Raw genomic sequence first — 22,017 nt, forward strand, 5'->3', positions numbered from 1 at the left:
TCCCGAATGCAGGGGCAAGTAGATAAATTGCTCCCTTAAGGGCTGATTCCGGGTCTTGAACATAGTGGTCACACCCTCTCCTAGCCCAAGAGGGATTTGGTCATAGTGGGACTATGACTTATTGTTCATTAGAGGAATCAGTGGTACTTAAGGAGTTAGATGTAACTATAGGGGCAAAACGATATTTTAGCCCAACTGTACTTACGAGCAATTTGTGAAGGGTCATCGTATTGTTCATTGGTTATATTCAATGGACACATAAATTTAATAGTGTGAAGAGTGCAACTGTCGGTTTTTAGTGGAGTGATCGGCAGTTAACGGATGTTGGGTAATTTAACTAAAAAGTTTAATTAATTATCCGAGTATCGTTGGAGCTTCAACCTATAAGTCCATAAAGTCCCCACTGTAGCTCAACGGGGATTTAATCTTTTGATTAATTTGAAGTGTTCAAATTAATTGAAAAAATAAATTATATATGATATAATTAATTATAATGTATTTAATACATTATATATAAGAAGAATTTGAATATGATTTAAATACCAATTATCTAAATGAGATTTATGTAACTAAATATAAATATGATTTATATTGAGAGGAATAAAATATTTGGATATGATCCAAATATTATTTAATATGGATGAAATTCATATAAGTGGATTTAATATAAATGTGATCTATATTAAATGTCATGTATAATTGAGAGAGAATAAAATTTATAGTTTATGTTGTATATGATGCAATATAAAACTATAGATTATATGTTATATTTGATATAACATATAGTGTATATATATAATAAAGTAGTTATTATATTTTTTTTTATTAATTTATTTGAAATTAATAAAAAGAGAAGGAGTTATAACTCCCTTCCCATATTCTCTAAAGAAAACTAACGTGTGATTAAAAGAAGTTAAAAGGATCATCTTCTTCCTGAATTATTACAGAGAAGAAGTGTTCTCCAAAAGAAAAAGTTATCTGTAGAAACATCTTTCTCATCCTCTCCATCTCCTTCCCTCTTCCAAAGATTCAAGCAAAACCCACAACTCCTGCTTGAATCCTTTAATCCCAAAGAGAATACAGAGGGTTCTCGAGTGCTAGTGTTCGTGTGTGAAGAAGGAGATCCGCAAGGAAGGAGTTACATTCGTGACATATACGATGGATTCTTTGAAAAAAGAGTTCTTCAAAGGTAAGAGTTTTTTAAACCCTTTGTATTTGTTTTTAAGCATGTTGTAATTTTAAGTAAATGTATATCCGCTTGTTGTTTTACTGTAAAACTTTATGTTCAATAAAAATGAAATTTGGAATGATCTTTGCTTTCGCTCAAAAAAAATTTTCAAAAATTTCCTTCAGAATTAACATTCTTAATTTAATTTTCGAAAATTAAAAAGTGTAATGGACCATAGGTATATTTTATAAGAACACATTATGCATGATAAAGCAAATATTTTGAACCACATATTTGTAAAATAAGAACAAAACCGACATTGTAGGTATGGATTAATGTCAATCTAGGATCGACATTGTAAGTTCTAGTATTGAACAAAATAGTAGTAGGTGAAAATATCAAAGATTTCAAGACTCAAAACAAATACTCAATTGAGTGCATATGTTCTTGCAATTATTGGAAACTTTATCAACATGAACATAGCTCAACTGATATAAGCTTGTACTATCGATTTAGAGGTCAGAGTTTCAATTCACTCATTCTACATATATTGGCAAAAGGAAAAATAATAATATAATAAATAACTATAAGGAACTTTCATTGTCTCTTGTAAGTTGTAGACCTAAAAAGCCAATAGAAAAGGAAAGAACCACAAACTGTAGCAGCCGTCCTCACAATTGGGCTAAGCATTTGTGGTTCTTGGTCGATATCAATGCATCAAAACTCTGTCAATCACAAAGAATTATAACCCATTCAATTAGTATTAATGGGAATTTGCTAGACAATCTTTTAAAGGTATTCTCTAACCACATACGTTTTACATCACTAGTGCTAAATTTCGATCATAATAACATGAACCAATCAATTGCTCATACCAAAATTCAACTATTCAATTTATATTTACTTTTGTGTACATACATTAACTATATCTAAGCCAATTATGATTAGTGGATCTACTACACCAATTCCCGCTTGTAAAATTGATGGTTCGATGTTAGATTTCCACCATCATAATTGTTGAACTAAAAAAAAAGGGGGAAAATCAATTCTAGAATCTTGTAACAATTCATTTGAAAGATTGAACGAAATTTTAAATAAACAAGAGGTTAAACATGGATAATTCTTCCTAACAGCCTTTGGTAGCCACTTCCGGAGAAAAGAGGTCTTCTGTAAGAACGATTTGGAGTATTTTATCAAAATATTTAAGTAAAATAAATGACTTAGAACAATTTGTTGGCTGAAGTACGACTAAGCTGGCATATAACAGAAATTTAATATGAGAGACAAAAGGAAAGGGGGAGAAAACCTCATTATCTGATAGCAGGGGAGGCAACTGCATTCCATTAAAGCTCAATTTCCAGCTTGGTAATTCAGCAACTCTTCCGGTAATGGCATCTGCTTTCTTCTAACAAGCCATTATTTAGTATGTAAGCTCATAAGCAGATGGCACATCGTGCAACGGGTGGCCCTTCCTGTTTCTTTCAATTATCCTCCGTGCAAGGGACACCTGCTTTCCAACCACGAAGATGAATGCTTTTCCTTTTCCTGTAGCACCTCTGGCAGTTCTTCCAACACGTCGAACATACTCGCTAGGATCACGGGGGAAGTCAAAGAGTATGACGTGATCCACATTTGGAAAATCAATTCCACGTGATGCCCTGTTAATAGTTTCGAAAGATTCGTTTTATTATTATTTTTTAAAAAAAAAATATGCTCATTGAACATCCTTCTATGTAGATTGAAGTAAAAACTTCTGACATCTAAAATATTATCATAAAGCATATTCCCTTCTGATCGACTGAGTTGTACATATAGAATAAGTAGTTATTCTTTACTTTCCTCATAAAATTACTCGGTCCGAGTTAAACAAGAAAAACAGTTTCTTTGTAGGTCTTAGTCATTGCGTGGAAATGGGAAACAAGATTTCTTAAAAGAACATGAAAAAAACTAGAACAATTGTGCTAGGGACCAGAAATTGGGGTAAAAATTAACAGAAATGCTACTAATATAGCCTTTAGGAAAAGAACATTACAAAATTTCAAGAATTTCAAGAGGTTTGGATTGTTCCACAAACCATTCGCAAAATATAGGTGTCTTAAGCCGCTTTGACATATTATGACAAAGAAATTCCTTAGATAATTCTACTTTGTACCCTAATAGTATTTCTTATGTATTGACATTTTAATTCTTTTGAAATTTGAATTAAAGGATAACTTTAATTTAATCTTATTAATTACTTGTCCCTTTTAAAGGGTTTCATCTCGAGTTTTTCTTCCAATAAAAGAATCTGAGTCCCAACCCTACACGTCTCCTCGAGTTTGTCATCTCATGGACTTCTTTTGTCTTTTTCCTGTGGGTCTACTCTTTCCTCGGTCTTTTGTCTTATGGGACCAGAAATAGCTCTTCTAGGTTCATTTTATGGGAGAAAGTTCCAGAATGATTCAGGTGCTGATTTGGAGACAAACTTCTAAAAGTATCGTTATCAAATCATATGGAATTGACAAATTTTCCTTGTTATATGTGTGATTCTGTTGGAAAGATGGAGGTTCTTTGTTTCTGCATTGTCCAATTCTGGTTTCTCATGGAACAAATAGTTCTAGTCTTTTGGGATCCCATGAGTTAAACCATGTATTCTATCAAACAACTTCCAGTGGAACATGTTTTTAGTTTAAAGGCAATTAAGAGGAAAAAAGCTCTTATCGAGTGGGTGAATTTTCTGGCCATTGTGTAATAGGTTATGGAATAGTAAAAGTACCTATCAGTGCAAACCAAGAACTTGGATACTTGGTCAGAACGAGAACTAGTGAATGCCTCCATATTTGCAAGCCGTGACTCTCTTGCTAGGGCAGCATGAAATGGAAATACTTGCAAGTGGCTACCTTTTTTATCAAAACGCTGCAATGCATTTTCAACTCTTCTACATGTCTCAATCTGCAATATTCAACGAAGAAACAAACAAAAGAGTAAAAACTTTGGAAATTTTACAATTCCTCTATTCGTTATTTTGTTCCTTGGTCAAAAATGAAACTATATTGATTGAGAATGAACATGAGAGAATAAGAATACTAAGCAGTCTCAAAGAACATGAAAAACTCCATTTGCAAAGCAAACTTACCAAAAAAGAAATACGACCACTATTTTAGTATTCTACTTATTAAGTATATCCTCCAAAGATCCCTTTATTTCTTTCCAGTGCAGTTGAAATAACACGGCAGCCACCCACCCCGCCCCCTCCCCCCCACCCCACAAAAGGAGATGAATGTTGAGCGTAACACAGATACTGACTGGTAATGTGGTTCTACTTGCATCTGACAGGGGTAGAGAGTAAGAGAATGATGTGAGGAATAAGTTATCTATGGAAGGAGAAATACACATGGGATGATGTAATAGTTAGGAGGTAGATTTTTGAATCGCAAGAAAAGGGAGAGTTTGGGATCTCTCGCAATATCCCAGGGCTGTTTGTCTTGTATTTTGCCTCATTGGGTTGGAAGACCCTTATCATGACACAAATCTGAATTCTTTAAAGAAGAAGGAAAGGAAAGGAAACAAGGGGAAAAAATCCTATTGAAGCTTACGAACCCTAAATATTATTCCCAGTGAATTCTTAAGAAATTACTAAAAACAAATTTCAACCAGAAAATAAGAAAATTAAGCATCCTCCAGGTCTTGCAGATTACTCCCACTGAATTCTTAAAACCTTCCTGGGCACCCCAAACAATCTATTTATCTCAAGCGTGATTTTGAATTTCAAGTTCTTATTTTAATGAAATTGGAAACTCAGAGAGTACATGTTTCATTTGGAAGTCCCCTCAACATTTTCTTATATTGCTTTATTTGTGGGGGGGGACCCAATTTTCATCCCCTCTTCCATCCTTCATTCCTAATCTTCAGTGAACCAAATGAATTTCTTTTCCTTCATCCACACCCTCCAACAAAATATGCTTGTTTGCTGTTCTAGTTCCATTAACTATATTGCAAGACAAATCAAAAGGTAATTAAGCGGCCAGCCTTGCTGACCCAAAGCAATTAAAGTTGACCTCTTCTTGAGAAACTATGCATCCTCGTATAGTTCTCCCAAGGAGCCCTTAATCTTCCTCTTTTAACTACTGATAAATGGTGGAAAATTAAATCCACTCAATCCAGGGAGCTGAGAACATCCTCGATTCTAAACCAAAGTTGAATGTACCTTATTACAGAAGACAATAGTTTTCGAGACTGGAGTTCCTTCAGCAATCTGCAAGAGGGCATCTTTCTTATTCAAGAAAGCAGCATCCGGTGTCTTGTTCTGCTCATCTTCACCACTACAATCTACAAGAACCTGGAAAAGAACAGATATCTCGTCACTTTACATAAACAGAAAAAAGGCCAAGTATCCTATATTTCTTGGATGAGGAAAACATGAATGAGCCAAATTAGAGTGATCCATAAATAGATTAGAGTTTTCCATTTGTATCCTGCTCTTACATGCAGCAAGTACTAAGACATCGGTTGGCCACCTTAAGTTCAAAGAATCCAACATTATACCAAACAAACTGTGTGGTTTGAAAGGAGGAAACAAAAAATCTACTCATGTCCCTCCCATACCCACTCCCCTGATCCAATCTCCTCCTCCGTCGCTTTCGAGTGGTCTGTTAATAGCTAAAAAGAAAGGACATTTTAGTTTGGCTAGTGTGTCCATATTCGATACATGTGTCAGATACTTGGACATGTATCAAATACTTGTTAGTGTAATAGATGTGTTTGATACTAGTTGTACAAAGTCAAAATAGGGCCAACAGCTGTTAGACACGCATCAAACACTAATCGTATTTGTGTCCTAAACTAATAAAAAATGATGTGTCACCATATCCGTGTCATTTCCTACATATACGTGCTTCTTGGACTAATAGATCAGAATTTTCCATTTGCACCACTCTTGAGACATTATTGGGCCACCTACCTTAAGTTCTAAGTACATTAGACTTATAATAATAAACTATAGAATTTCAAGAAGAAATAAAATTAGAAGAATCACAAATAAACGTCTTTTTATACAGGGGATAGACCATTTACAAATTAGAAAAAGGGCCAGAAATGTGAATAGAAATGTATAAAAAATCCAACAATAATAAAGATTATGGTTTATACTTCCTCAAGTTTTAAGAAATGAAGAAACACACTGATCTTTTATTCCTGTTCAACAAGAGTACAATACACCTTCCAAAAACCTGAGACATTGTCTGACAAGATAAGCACTAATACACCAATCATCTCCTCCCAGACCCACACACTGCACACACAACAATCATTTATATTGCTGCCATGGAAAAGCCAGAACCACCTTTTTCACACTATCAGAGCACTCAGAGCTGCAATGAACACAAGAATTACCAACTTCCTATATGCACTAACCTATGCAGTATCAATGAAACAGCATTTTATTTGATCAATCACTGATTATTTAGGAAAAGTATAAAAGAGACGAACTGATATTGATTAAAGACTAACCTCTTCCAGGCTAGGACTTATCCGGTGAACTCCAGGTCCCATGATCACTTCACAATCAGGAAAATTTTCTACTAATGTATTGTATATGTCAACTGGTAAAGTTGCAGTCACAAATAGATATTGTGTGTTAACAGGTGCAGATTTCATTAAAGACCGCAATACAACTTCAAAATCCTCATCATTAAAAAGGATATCTACCTCGTCCATTACAGCACTGTAGCACAAGGTTTTTCGACTATTAGTACAGGCACAACATCATATAAACAACTCTTCAAGCGGAAAGCAAGAAATAATTACACTGGAGGAAGCAGGAAGGAGTTAGAAAAAGCAGCAGTAATTTTGACGAAGTCTGGAGCACTAATAGTGACCCCAGCATAGCTGGGTTATTAATATGGGTAAAAGTCAGCCACTAAGAGGCAATAACTGATTCGTTATCTGAATAGTATATTGAATAAAATATTGAAGTATATTATGATATCAAACTCAAAGACCTTCATGAGACATCAGATATGTATCCTGTGTGTGTTTTTTGTCCCTTCTTTCTGATCTTTTTTTATACTCTAATATATATGTTTCCTCTGTTCCATATCCAAATAAAATAAACATTCAAAGAGTACTATGACCCAGCGGGAGGGGCTGAAACTGCACAAATTATTCATTACATCACAATAATATTTTGATTTTCAGAAAACAAGCACAGGTACTCAGATTTAACTAATAATCAGAATAAAAATATTAAAGGTTAGAACAGTTTTCTGCTTCTGTGAATTAATCATGTGCTTTTATATAAATAGTATTCAGAATGAAAATTTTCAGTTGGATAACTGATCGAAATTAAAGAGCCTTATAATGCAACATTCAACTTAACTAGAACTTAAAATAGTGGTTAAAAATCACTTTTAGTCCCTAAACTTGCATAAAAGTAACAATTTAGTCCCTAAACTTTTAAAAGTAACAATTTGATCCCTGTGATTTAAAATTGGTAACAATTTAGTCCTGTTAAAAATTCTGTCAACTTGCCATCCTATTTTTCTCTAGACTTTTTTTCTTCTTCTTTTTTGCTTTTTTCTTCATTAACAAGTTGTTTTTCGATTAGAAAGGGTTTAATAGCACACAAGCAAGTGGGTGAAATCTCCTTGAGAGGAACAACGCTGCTAACTCCTATCATGATAAAGTCTACCCTCATTATACCACCATATTTCCAAACTCAAAATTCCATAGCTCCAACAAATGGTGATTACGATGTTGGGGGCTTTTAAGATTTGATCAGAATTTAATGAAGAAATTGAAGGGTTCACTACAGATTTTGCTTGCTTGGGTCATTTCCCTCTCTCTCTGCTTCGCTCTTACTCCCACTATAGCATATGAGTCCTCTGAAACCAGTCCAAGTTATGCAATGGTAGGTGGGTTGGTTTGAAAAGAGTTGGTGGAAATGGTTTTTGCTTTTTAAAGACTCCTCCACCCCACTTAGCCAAAGCCAAGACAAATTATGTAAATATTGACAAATTTCAAAGATTTGAGGAGTGAATCTTCTCATCCTCAATGGTTTTTCTTTCTTTTCTTTTTTTTTTTTTTTTCCAGTTGGAAGTCGACATATTTGCTGAACTCTTCAAATCTTGGTCGTAGTTTGTTAGGGAAACATTCGGTTAAAAAAATAAAAATAAAAATCTCTGGAGAAGAAGAAAATGGCAAGCTGACAGAATGTTTTAACCAAAGGACTAATTTGTTACCAAATTTAAAGTACAATGACCAAATTGTTACTTTTAAAAGTTCAGGGACCAAAATGTTACTTTTATACAAGTTTAAGGACTAAAAGTTATTTTTAACCTAAAATAAATATGTCGATATAAAGCTTCGATAGTTAAGAGTTTCTTATCCTAAGATGTAGACACTGCCTGGACAATGGATCCTAGCATAATTCTTTTGTCTTTTACAATTTATGTATAGGAGTTTTCCACAATGGAACAAATTAACAATATCCACCTTCCCCGTTAATCAAGGCCGGAAGGTCTTCTAGCAACTTTGTTGGGGAAGGGACTCCTTGTCCCTTTGCCCACTAGGCTGCATTTGGTTGGCCTCTTTTGATGAATCCTTTCTCTTTCTTATCCAAAATAATAATAATAACAAATAAATAAATAAAAATAAAAATTATGGTTCCAAAATATATTGATAAATCATGGAATTCTGCATCTACGGCAAAACAACGTCGGCTTCGAAATCATATGTACGTTTAATATCTTGAATTGAAAGAAGAATGCATAATCAAGTTAAAGAAAGTTTCTTACTATGTCAAAATAAATTAGGACCTACAATTGAAAATGAAAGGAGAGCCAATAGAATCTAACAAAAAAAGGGAAGGGAACAAAAAAAAAAACTTGTAGAAGAACAGGATTACCATCTTAGATTTGATAACAGCAAGAAGCCTTCATTTATTAGAAACATCAAACGACCAGGAGTTGCAATTAGAACATCAACACCTTCTTGTAGATTTTCAAGTTGAGTTTTCTGCCGGAAACCACCTGTCACGGCCATAGACCTAAATGGCACTCCAGATTTGGAAATGGATCGGCAATTACTTAAGACCTGTCAAATTCAGATTGTTGTCAAACTTTACCCACCCAATGAAGAAAAATACTGGCATAATTCTTGTAATTTTAAACGAAGCATATTTGGTTATTGCCTTGGTGCCTGCAGGGTTGATTTCTGCGATTTAGTTCCTAATGAACCCTTTTAAGTTACTAGATATGCTAATACTTTGTCCATTTCCCTCAACACATAAGCCTATATAAGAGGCTAGCCATGAGCAAATGCAAAATAGTCTTCTCCCTGTTATTCCATAACATGAGACAGCTATACTTGAAATTTATTCATTTCATGTATGTTAAGTATTTCTCCAGTATTTAGATTTTTACTACAGAAAATTCATAGATTTTAGTTGATGACAAACAGTCATTAATCTGAAGCTCGTCAGTTCATAACAGAAGTTGCATCCATATAAATGTGAATTTTCTGAAATAATCAACCGGAGGTAAAACGTTAAGATAAAAACGGTATTAAAAAATGTGCAATAGAAGAAAACTGTGAAGCACTCTTAGAATACTGCTGCAAAAATAATCCACCTGAGAAGCCAATTCTGCAGTCGGCACAATGATAACAATTTGGGGACTTCGTGAAGAAGATTTTTCAAGTCCTTCAATTTCTTCCTGCCTCAAACGCTGGATTAATGGTGCAAGATATGCTAATGTCTTACCAGATCCACTTTGATCAGAAATTATACAACTCTTTCCTTCAATAACCGATGCAAATGCCTTGGCCTGCCATTATTCATTATTCATATAAAAGCACAAGTAAGCACTGTAATAATTGCTTTTCTTATAACTCTTTGTAGCAAATGAATACACTTCATTTTTAGTTAGAAGGTTTGCAAACTAAACAAATCAATCTTCATCGATTACCATACTAATTTTGTATTCCATGCTTCATGAAAATACTGAATCTTTTTCCCATTCCAAGCTCATTTGGTCCATTTACTTAACAGGAAAGAGAATAACAAAAAACTCAAATGAAGATCATTTCAAGATCAACCAGAATGAAATTAAAATCAACCATTCAATACGTTATCCAAGAACTCCAAATTTTCATGGTCCTATGCTCAGACAAAATTTAAAATAAGATCTTTCCTTCCTCCTAAATTCTAAGCATTAGTGGTCAACCTTTCCTCTCATGAAAATTTAGCCTAATCCACCTATGAAATTCATTCCAATCTAATTTAGAATACAAGAAATTCATTCCGAACAATATCAGTGGTCAACATTTTCTCTAAACTTTATGAAATATTTAAACAAGAGTAAATACAAGAACAAATATATTGTAAAGTTCATAAATTCTGAAATAACATAGGATACAGGAGATAGGATATAGAAAAGAATAGCTTTTCTAAACACTGAAGTTTTAAATATAAGTGTGCAATGATGCCAATAAGACCAACCATGACAAAGTAAGGTGCCTTTGAGATAACTAATAAACTGTCATCCAAGAGCCAGTCTGGCATCCAAAAGTATAAGTAGAACCAAACTCTGTCCTTCACCAAAGAGATCTACTTTGTTAACAAGACACTCTTGACGACACCAAAGAGCTATAACCTAGCAACCTTGAATAAGGAGTGTGCCTCTGAAGATAGACTAAAGAAGAACAAGGAAAAGGGCACACAGTACTGGGCACCACAAACGTATACTTGACTGCCAATAAATGAGATGGCCAAAAGATCTGATACATCTTTTGATGGAAATAAGAAAACATGAGGTATGAAATTGCAGCAGTTATCATTAAAAATCTACATTAAATTCTAGAGAAATGTCTCTTCACTCATGGTAAGCGGAGTATAATTCTATCATATCATACATCATGTACCTGAATCTGTGAAGGCCGTACAAAATTCTGCTTCCTCAATGATTCAATCATATATTCAGAGCACCCAAGATCTTTAAATGACTTTCGGCTATAAAAGCCCTTCTCTGAGGAAAATTTCTGTTGTTTAGGCTCGGTTGGTTCATATTCAGAACCATAGGGCCCTCTAGAGCCCCATCCTCGGAAGTAAGCAGCAGAACCTTCCGGAACTAATGGCTCGGATCTAGATAAATTGGGGGCTGTTCTGTGTTGTCTATCTCTGTCTCTATCTCTATCTTGCAGTTCAGATGGTCTTGACTTTTCTACACTTCTCAAGGCATTTACTCTCTTCTTTTCTCCCATAGTTTTAACTTTAGAGTGTGAACGATCAGATATATGAGATGACCCATCTCCAGGAGTTGGTACACGGACATCATCTCTTATTTCTACCTTCGTCCTAGAGCCTTTCGTCACAATTGCCCTAACTTTCTGAGTTTTCAATCTTCCAAAACTTCCAATAGATATCTTTCTACGTGTCCCTGAAGTCTCAATACCTGTATATAAGGAAAAATCTTGGTTTGAGCATTCGATTGGATAAAACAAGGAAATCTAACATAAAACGATTGGTAATAATATCACATGAATATATTCCTCGGACCATAAACAACATTTTATCAGCATAAAGATGAAAGAGAACCACCAATTTAACTTAAGAGCTTCGATCAAATTACTTGCAGATTCGAAAGGGGGAACCTCGCATTCTTTAACAAGACAGATAAATTACAGGATAAAATAAGCATCCGACTCCATATTTATCCGTCTAGCACGGAAACAACTAGCATATTAAGATAAACCAGAAATTAAGTTAACGATAATTCTACACATTACGAAAATTAACTGAAGAGAGTTGAGAGAAGCACCTTCATCATCGTCTGTCTCATCTCCATCGTGACGCAATTCCTCCGAGGAAGTAACGGTAAAGTCCTCATCATCAGTGAGCTGGTAAACTCCAACAGAATCCACCGATTTGCGAGCGTAACCGGCGACTACACAACCACCAACAATCACCAACTTGCTTGCGGGAACTGGGCGTAGCGAGTGGCTCAGAAATGGCGAGCGGAGGCAGCCATGGCGTCGTAAGTAGCACGATTCAAGGCTTCGAGAGGTCAGAAAGTTGGCCGGCGTGTGGATGGGAGCTCTGGCCATTGCCGGCGGGCGGCGGAGAGGTGGTGGATTGAATATAAGCACTATCTATCGTCTTCTTCAAATGGGATTTGGATTGGTTTGGAAGCAACAATGGAATTGCAAAAAAAAAAAAAAAAAAAAAAAAAATCCGAAACTGAAAGAAGCGAATTGCTATACTTCTACGGTTGTTTTTGCCACCGGTTAGAACTTAGAAGAGGATTGCGCGGAATCAGCTCAGATTATTTAGTTGCATTGTCTTCGTTAGGATAATGGCGCCAAATACGCGTGAAATATGCATTATCCACCTAGAGATTTAGAGGCACCAACTCGAGGTCAGTTGAATGGGTTAGTATAGTTCATCTCATATTTGGAACACCAAATATAGTGATTTATATTAAAGATGCAACAAAGTGTTCAAATTATTGAAGGTTAGGAGTCCTCTATGTGTTAGAATCTTTACGAGAATGAATCACATATGTTGGTTGAGAATTGCTCGAAAATTTATTGATAGTGACTTTGCTAGGCTTTAGTGGTTCTCACTATATCTATATACGTCTATGTTGATAGCCTTTCGCAAAAATCTCATCTTTCTCTATTAAATCGACATGCCAATATTTCATAGATATAGTTTGAATGTCATGTCTAGATGATCACCACTGACAGTGAGATCAAAAAAGCAAAGGGCTCTGACTCTGGCTTTTTTTTATTCAAAAGAAAATGACACATTCAGATTGAACTTATTAAAGTAAGAACTTGAAACCATTGCTAGTTAAAGAAAGGATTTGTTATCAATATTAAATATCCATGAATATCTACAACATTTTTATTAGTGCTTGTAAAACAAAAAAAATGTCATCTATATTAGTCCAAATGAATACTGATAACAATATCTAAAACTTAGTTTAAGAGCAAAAACAACTTAATTGTTAATCTAAATAAATTTTTATAAATTCCGTGGTTTATAGAAATAATCGTCGATATTGATATATCATAAAATTGAAATCTTGATATCGATATCGACATCGATATTTTAATCCTTGGTGTGCACCAGTATTAGTATTTAAAACCATATTTGCTACACAATTTACCATTAGCTACAGTATTTATTATTTTTCCCTCATCTTCTCTTTTCTTATTTACTATAGTGTTACTATTTCCTACCCAAACAAAGATAGTTTACACTCAAACACTAATGGGATGTTGAGATAGGGAGTTGGTTATTGTAGTCTTATGTTATGATTTGGGTTATAATAGTTTGTATTTGAGGTATAAACTATTTTAACTTGAGAATGAAATAGTAAACACTATAACAAATAATAAAAAATGATTAATACAAAATAGTAAAAATTGTAGCAAATAGTAAATATGATAGCAAATGAAGGTTTTAAAATAATGTTGATTATAGCTAATTGGGGACTACAAAATAGTATTTACGATAGCAAGAGGTAGCTATTATCGTCTTATAACAGTCATTACCTCAAACGACCCCTAACTATTATAACACAAACTAAAATAGTCTGCATCCTAAAGATTAACTATTATAACCAACGGACTATTATAATCCACTAGCTATAATAACCACGGACTAACTCAGTGCCCCAAACATCTTCTTAGAGTTTCAAATCTATGTACATTGATTTTAGTAAAAATTAATTTAATGACTAAATTATATAATATATTAAAATCAATTCGAAAAGGTTATATTTTATTAGAAACTAACTTTATTTACCTTTTTATCATTCAAATTAGTCTATTTGTTGAGGTTAGTTCATTAAGTTTTTTCAATAATTTGAAAATGATATTCCTTTGTTTGCCCTTTTTTGTATTTGGGAGATTTTAATTTTGGAATTTTGTGGGTTTTATACTTAAGTTTTGAGTTCTTTGGTTGTTGAAAAAATTGGTGTAAGAATTTGACATATGAAAGAAAATTAGAGTATCTATATGAAAATTGAAAGTATTTATATGAGTTGTTTTCAAATTGATTCGTTCATCCTTCAAGATAACTTCAAAGCAATTGACAATTTTAATGTTCGAAATCTTATATGTATGTTTGAGTAGCTTAGAAATGAGAGAGTTTATTTAAATATGTTGAATTCAAAAAAATAGGGAAAAAGAGAAGAAAGAGAAAAGGTCTTAGAGATCGATAAATAAAAATGGAAGATTGAGAAGATATTGAAGAAGTGAGAAAAAAAGATGAAAAATCTAAAAAAGAAAAAAGAAAAATGACGGGTCATAGGTTGAAATAAAATGGAAGAAGGATGTGATAAGGTATAGATAAACGATTTCATCATCCATTAGCACTAACTATATTTTTTTAATTTTAGATTAAAGTTATCGATACAACTTCTGAAACTTTAAAAAGTTATTTTTGAAATGAGATAGTAACTATTTCTTTTCGTCCATAACTAATGATAAATATATTTTTAGGTATTCTTTTACCCTTTTAGCTTTTTATTTAATTTTTTAGTTTAAATCTTATTTTGATCTCTAAACTTTGAATAATATTTTATTTTGGTTCCTAACTTTTAAAAATGTCTGCTTTAGTTCTCAAACTTTGAATATTATTTTATTTTGGTCCCTTAAAAATGTTAGTTGTAGTCCTCGAACTACTTTTAAAAAGTGTTTATTTTGGTCCTTGCTATATTAAGATTTTGTTAACTATTTGAAATAACGAGGTGACTTGTATTTAAGATTATTAGGTTACCAAATAAGTTAGCTATACTAAAATTTCTAGAGTTTCAATTTTGAATAAGTTGACAAAGCAAGATGATTTAAAATACATTTTTAGTTCAATTTTTTTTTTTTTTAGTTTGTTGATTGCTGGTATTACTCCACATCCATTTTACTCAATACATCTATAGCCTAGTCATTCAAAAATACAAATTCTCTCACATTTTGTTAAAGAGATAAAATAATTTTAATAATAAGGACTAAAATGAATAATTTATAAAAGTTTAAAGACTAAACCGGATGGTTTAAAAAATTTAGGTACTAAAATAGAACGGAACTAAAATATGTATAATTTAAACCTAGTTAGTTATATATTGGATTTTCCATCATCATCTGCCAATCTCGCATGAAATTCCATGTTGAAAAACCGCTGCACAAGTGGATAAGGCAAAGGCAAGGCAACCCCCCAACTCAACTACAAAAGAATTAAACCAATAACCCCAAGAAGAAGAAGAAGAAGAAGATAACCAGAGCAACAATGGCTTCAGCCACTGCTCCTTTATCATTTCTCGGCACTTCCTTTCTAAGCGTTTCTTACTCACAGAACCTTCGCAACCGTCCTCACCTTCATTTTCCGGCAACCACTTCAAGTTCCGGCCGTCACTCTCTTGTTGTTGAAGCTCAGGCTACGACCAGACGGGAGGACCGTTCAGCTCGCCATTCTCGCATCAGGAAGAAGGTAATTGCACACTCTAATTTCCCCAATTTTAAATTTTGATGCCTTCCCTCCTTCGCGTACTTTGTTGTGCTAATTCCGCGATTCTCTTGTTCAACATTCATCTGTACCTTGAATAGTTTCAGGGGTTCACTGGAAATGGAGGGGTTCTTTCGATAATTCTTGTAATTAGACGTATCTGAGTTTCATCTTATTCCCCTATATTATGTGCTAAACGTTGTTCATGTACTCCCGTGCGGATATTGTTTAATTTTAGGTATTTATTTATTGTGAACTTCCAAATGATTATTCTGATAGCTTATCAATTCATCGTTTTTTTTAGTTTAGATATTCTGGTTAGAGTTGCTAAGAGGTGTACTTGTTTCTTAGAACTTTGTCACCTGCTCCGATTCACGAGTCCTGGATTTCTGAAGACTGAGCGAAAGAGGGAACATAATAAAGAAATTGTTATTTGTCATTGCAGGGAGTCAAAACTTCTAAAGAGAATTAGTATAGTCTTCTCGGCATCAAATGATAGTCATCATCAAAGCTGTAACCGGAACTGGTTTGGAGATTGGATCTGCTAAGATTTACATTTCGGTCCTTTGGACCTTAGATGACTTGAAAGTAGATTTATTTGTAGGAGAAACCAAACTTCATAGGAAGAAGTAGCTTGTACAAAGAATAGATAGGCAACAAGAGGTTGGGCCCTAGAACACAAAACAAAATAAGAAAGATATCCCTCGTTATTTATATTTTACTTACGAAACAAGCCTCATTTGTCAAACCGCAATTGATTACAATGGAAATGGTGGATGGTAATTGATCGCCCAAAGCTGGAGGCCAAATATGTTACAAGAACACCAACCCTTAAATTGTCAAGGTTGAGAGAAAAAAAAACATGGATGTTCCAGCGTGAGTGTTGAATCTAATGCTGCCATTCTACAAATGAGTGCCTCCTTATGTGCTACAAAGGAACTATATTCTGTGTACCACTGTTATTAATATGGAAGATACGTGCAGCATGCCCAGGACAGGAGGATCACGACGCATGCACTTGCATACAATATGTATCAGGTTCATGCATCGATTGGATGACTAGTTTAAAATGCAAATCTTCCTTATACATGGAACTAAGCATAGAAAATTATCCAAGATAACTAAGGAAATTTAAAGGGAAGATACACTGTAGTTAGTCAGCCATCTTCAAGGAGATTAGCTTGCGTGCAAACACAAGGACTCCCTAATTGGAGGAGATTTAGGAGGTTTTAAGTTTAAATGAAAGGTTTTGATTTAAACATTCAAGCTTCTGGATAGAGTTAATTCACACTATTTTCTGTGAAGCAAGGATGTAATTGAACATTTAAGGAACATGAGAGGCAAGAGAATAAGAGAGCAAGAGATTGGTGAGGCAGTCATTGTTATTGAGGGAGCTTGTGAGACTGACACTTTTCCTTTTTTTTTTTCATTATTATTGATACGCACAAGGTTGGGAAGCATTTTTCTGTATCTTGTGGGTTGGATTTTGATTCCAGCTTTCTTGCATGCTCACTTTATCTTTAGTTGTAGAATCTTGTTATATTGATGGTTTTGGAAGGCTGACTAAGCGAGGGAGGTTGCTTAGGTTGCACTTAACGAGGGCAAATCTGAATAAAACACTACGTATCCTCGACCTGCATATGACACTTGGGAAGATGACATTTCCATTCATGCCATAGGATCTATCTTCAACTGGAAATTTTTTTAATACATTTAGAATGGTTAAATAGAGTTATAGGATTTTTAATGGGCAGTATACCCTCCTGCTCTAACTCAGGAGATTTACGGATAAGTTCCCTCTTTCAATTTTTTTTAACCGAGTTTCACGATTAGTTGAATCTTTCTAATCTTTTTTTATACATCTGGATCCCTTCAGAACAGCTCTGGTTCACAATTGTTATCTTTATAATAGCAAATTGATCCTTGCTGGTATATATGTAGATATAAAGTAGAGGTCACCTGAACAATCATCTTGTGTCTTAGGTTGAAGGAACGACAGAGAGGCCAAGGTTGTCTGTGTTCCGTTCGAACAAGCATTTGTATGTACAGGTTATCGACGACTCCAAGATGCATACACTTGCTGCAGTTTCCACAATGCAGAAATCAATCTCTGAGGGGTTAGACTACAGTGCTGGCCCTACCATTGTGAGTTCACTATAACTAAGAATTAGTTGATTGATCTACCGAGATATATATGTGTATATATATTTGTCCTATTATTTACTTACAGAATCATATTGGAGTCATATAATAATCTTTAGTTTTCATCCTCCCTTTTCCAAACTTTGTTGCACTGGTTCAATGTCTATGTCTTCTTAATGTCTTCTAATAAGAGAGCATCCACTAAAACCGGCCCTCTAATTTGGTTACTCATCGCTAGAGATTTTGATATTGAACTTGAATACAGAAATGAATTAACATAAGAAAAGAAAAAACGAAAACTATAATCAGTTCCAAGAAAAATAGCTAGAAAATGTTATTGCATGCTCATTGAGTTTAGTTATTGTTCATAGCCTTGCGTGAATGGATAAGTTCTATCTGTATGTCCTTGAGTTTTTAGAGAGTTAACTAAAAAATTAAAAATTTAGTCCCTAAATTTAGAAAGGTTTGCTTACCTCCTACCTATCACTCCATGCATTCTCTTATTAACACGACATATGATTTGAACAAATATTGACTGATTTAGCATGTCACGTGGTCATTTATCTAATGGTATAAATGACAAAGACTACATAGACTTACGAGCCTAAGTTGAAGTATGTAATTAAGTTTGGAGACCAAAAAGACGTCTCAATAGAAGCAGAATCCTTATTATATGTGGATAATATGGTTGTTACAGGAAGTGGCAAAGAAAGTGGGGGAAGCGATTGCAAAATCTTGTCTAGAGAAAGGAATAACAAAAGTTGCATTCGACCGTGGTGGATATCCATACCATGGACGAGTAGAAGCACTTGCTGATGCGGCTCGTGAACATGGCCTTCAATTCTGAAAACCCCTTTTGTGTGTTTTTTTCCATATCTTCTAACTTGGTATGTTGTAACAATACTATCAGATGGGCTCATTTCTGTTGATTAAACGAGAGTTATGGTTGTTTGACCTGAAATTAAGAGGGAATTTATTTATTGATTCATCTTTTCTTGGTAAGTCAATGTCTCTAGCCCTTAAATTAAGCCGAGTAAAGTTGTTTCTAAATATCTAGAAAGTCATTCTAAATAGATTCTAACTTCATCATATACTGTATTAGACAAAGAAACCTAACATTCTAGTTCCCGACAACCGCTGTACCTGCGACTGCGAAGACACACGTAGCATTCCGACTTGTGGCATTGTTTTTTATGGAAAATGGGTGTACTAAGAGAAGTTGGGTTTTTTTTTAGTTCCTTGGAAAGATTTGGCAATGGAGAGAGAGGAGAGAGAGAGAGGCGGAAAATATTAAAAATATATTTTTCCATTTTCAAGTCATCTTGACACACAAGTCATCTACTTTTTTTTCTATTTAAATTTAATAAATCTTTTTGTAGATGGAACTTTAAAAATTTAAAGACTAAAATGGCTAATTTGAAACATAAGTTACTAAATGCACTTATTTTTTAAAATTTAGGAACTAAAAAGATATTTTTTCCCTATATTTAATCAATTTTAGGTAAATGTAATAGATTTATTAGTTGAGTGATCTTTTAAACTTATTCTTGAAACTTACGGACTAAAATGATGGATTTGAAATATTAGGGACCAAATGTACCTATTCCTAAAAACTTAGGATCAAAAGAGATTTCCGGTACATCCCGAGTTCTGGATAAATTGAGGTTAATTATCTTAAATTGTTGGGCTTTATTTTCCTTTAGTTTTTGGATTTTGGAGCAAACTTAAAACCATCAAGGAGATAATTAATTTTATGTAGTTTTAAATTGATTTAAATATTTGGAAGGATTTAATTGGTATAAAATTGATGGGTTTTATTCCCTTTAATTTTGGTTTTTGGAGTCTAAATTAAGGTAATTAGATAAATTAATTGATTTATTAATTTAATATATTCCTTGGAGATTTTGGAGATATTGTGATAAAACATTTGATTTATCTTTTTAAAAATTGAAAAAAATGAAAGAATTGGGATATTTGAAATTAAATGAGAGTGAAAAGAGACAGAAAATCGGAGAGAAAGATAGCAGTTCGGTTTTTTCAGCGAAAGATTCCACAAAATTGTCGATTGTTGGAGTTTGAACCCTTGGATCATGTTGAAATTTGACCAATCTGTTCTAGATATATAAGGTCTCGTTTTGAATGGTTAGATTGTTGTTTGGAGCTCTAGTCTGTCCGTAACTGCTATTGGATAGAATCTGTAAAACTGGAAACCTCCCTTCTCTCTCGCTCTTGCAAACCCTTCTCATGCAAAACCCTCACTACCAGCCGCTAGCCTAAACAATTTGCACCATCTGACAGCAATGTCCGCCGCCCGTCTATGATTGCTTCCACTGCCGCTAATTCCATTGTTACCGAAATTGATATTTTGGGTAAGTTATTTGGTGTTTTATGGATTTTCTTGTAAGATCATGAATACCCATCAAATTTTGGTTTAAGTTTTGGCTTACCCATATTGTTTTGATGTTGAAATTGGGTTTCACATACTCTCACAGTACTTTTGGACAAGATTAAAATTGTTTGACGTCCTTTTGTATAAGGTTTGGGGTCTTTATTGAGAATTTTTGGATACCCACTACGTGTTAGCTTAACTTTTATTTTAATTATGATTTTTGGAGGTTTGATTAGAAGATCTAAAGTTGTTGACCATTAGAGTTAAAGGTTGATTTTAGTGATACGGTTGTTGAATCATGTTGATTTTAAAGCTTTGAAGTGGTATTGGATCAAACCACATGTTGGGTAAGTTGTTCAGAGACATTTGGGGTAAGTTGTGATTGGAATTGTGTCCTAAACGTTGAATTTAATTTCGGTCTATGTTTTTAGATTTATTCAGGATTCATGGTTTTGCGAAGTTGAATTGCTAGTTATTTGGACTTAATTCCAAGGTAAGTGGTTTACTACTGGTCCGCCCTTGAACCAGCACCCTAACTAAGTTGATGTTACGATTGTATATACACATGAAAACATGATATTATTGTGATGGAATGATTTGCTAATGGATGGACTATTGAGGGTGTTCTAGAAACCTGTAAATTATGCTACTAAGATCATGACGACATGTTTATGGTTTGATACGAAATTTGGATGTTGAATGTTGCATGTTGGACTGATGGTGACTGTTAGCACTCCTATCGGGTAGCGTACATCTTATGTTTGTGAACCTCTGGGTTCACCATTTATGACTGATTCGGTGTCCCTAAAAGATCACCACTATTGCTATGATATGTGTTCTTTCGGGTTCACTAGACTTCCATGATATGTGGTACTTCGAGTTCACTAGACTACCATGATATGTGTTCTTTCGGGTTCACTAGACTGCCATGATTTGTGTTCTTTCAGGACCTAAACTGCCATGATTTGTGTTCCTACAGGATCACCATGACTACCATGTTATAAAATGTACATCGATGCACAAATAAGGAGGCTAACAAATTCACTTAGTGAGCCCAGTAGTAGGCCACTTATTGAATATTTCATACTCACTTTTTTTTTATGATTTGTTTTTAAGATAGGGCAAGGATGGACCGACGAATGACAAGAAGAATTCTTAACTGTGTCATTGAGGCTAGACAAAACCTTTTGTTCATGTTTTCATGAATTGAAATGAGTCTTGGTATTTGAAATTCTTGAACTTTTATCTTAAACTTTTAAGTTCTTTTTCCAATTTTAAATTTATATTTTTAGGGGGACCCTGAACAAATTTTTTGAGTTGTCTTAGTGGAATTTTATAATTTTATTTGACATATTCGATCATTTTAATTTTATTGGAGTAAATGGTTAAAATTTTACCTAAGGTCTACACACATGTGGTAACGTCCTGTTAGTAAATGTTGAAAAGTTGGGTCATTACATTTCCGTTCTTTTTATTGGGATATCTTACAAACATTTTCTCTCTTTTTTAATTTAAAACAAATATAATCAAATAACAATCTACTTATAAAATAAATATGAATTCAAGTTTTTTTTTTTTCTTTTGAACCGAACTTCTATCCTCAAGGTTGATTGTGCAACTTATGCCACTTGAGTTATGCTCATGTTTGCAAATATAAATCCAAGATTAAGTGCAAGTATATTGTGTAAAAATTATCAACTAACATATGTATAATTTGTAACATATTTGAGCATATTTTAAGTGATTAAATATACAACAACCTAATCATTATTCGAAGTTACCATTTATGAACTTAAAAAATAACAAATTTGTTAATAAAATTTTTATTTTTTTTAC

General features: G+C 33.8%; 2 protein-coding genes across 4 annotated transcripts; one reads left to right on the plus strand and one right to left on the minus strand.

Annotated features, from left to right (window-relative positions):
* Positions 1-1,573: 1,573 nt before the first annotated feature.
* Positions 1,574-12,669, minus strand: LOC120082863 (DEA(D/H)-box RNA helicase family protein). 3 transcript variants are annotated; one of them, XR_005483309.2, is made up of 9 exons: positions 11,962-12,669; positions 11,066-11,595; positions 9,775-9,969; positions 9,051-9,238; positions 6,656-6,869; positions 5,355-5,486; positions 3,924-4,099; positions 2,475-2,826; positions 1,574-1,893 (listed from the first exon to the last, which is right to left on the minus strand). XR_005483309.2 is itself a non-coding variant. In XM_039038224.2 (8 exons), exons 1-8 carry the CDS (start codon positions 12,245-12,247, stop codon positions 2,589-2,591), a joined length of 1,959 nt encoding a protein of 652 aa, XP_038894152.1. In that variant the 5' UTR covers positions 12,248-12,669; the 3' UTR covers positions 2,034-2,588. The 3 variants fall into 3 exon arrangements, 1 of the variants encoding a protein (XP_038894152.1); XR_005483324.2 differs by lacking the exon at positions 1,574-1,893 and adding an exon at positions 2,034-2,335; XM_039038224.2 differs by lacking the exon at positions 1,574-1,893 and having other exon boundaries at positions 2,034-2,826.
* A 2,572-nt stretch (positions 12,670-15,241) lies between these two features.
* On the plus strand, positions 15,242-18,794 carry EMB3105 (Ribosomal L18p/L5e family protein). Its single transcript, XM_039029434.2, has 3 exons — positions 15,242-15,635; positions 17,634-17,795; positions 18,490-18,794. Exons 1-3 carry the CDS (start codon positions 15,435-15,437, stop codon positions 18,637-18,639), a joined length of 513 nt encoding a protein of 170 aa, XP_038885362.1. The 5' UTR covers positions 15,242-15,434; the 3' UTR covers positions 18,640-18,794.
* Positions 18,795-22,017: the final 3,223 nt, after the last annotated feature.

Source organism: Benincasa hispida, chromosome 1 (genome assembly GCF_027475165.1).
Source record: "Benincasa hispida cultivar pf3 chromosome 1, pf3_genome.v1.1, whole genome shotgun sequence".
NCBI lineage: Eukaryota > Viridiplantae > Streptophyta > Magnoliopsida > Cucurbitales > Cucurbitaceae > Benincasa > Benincasa hispida.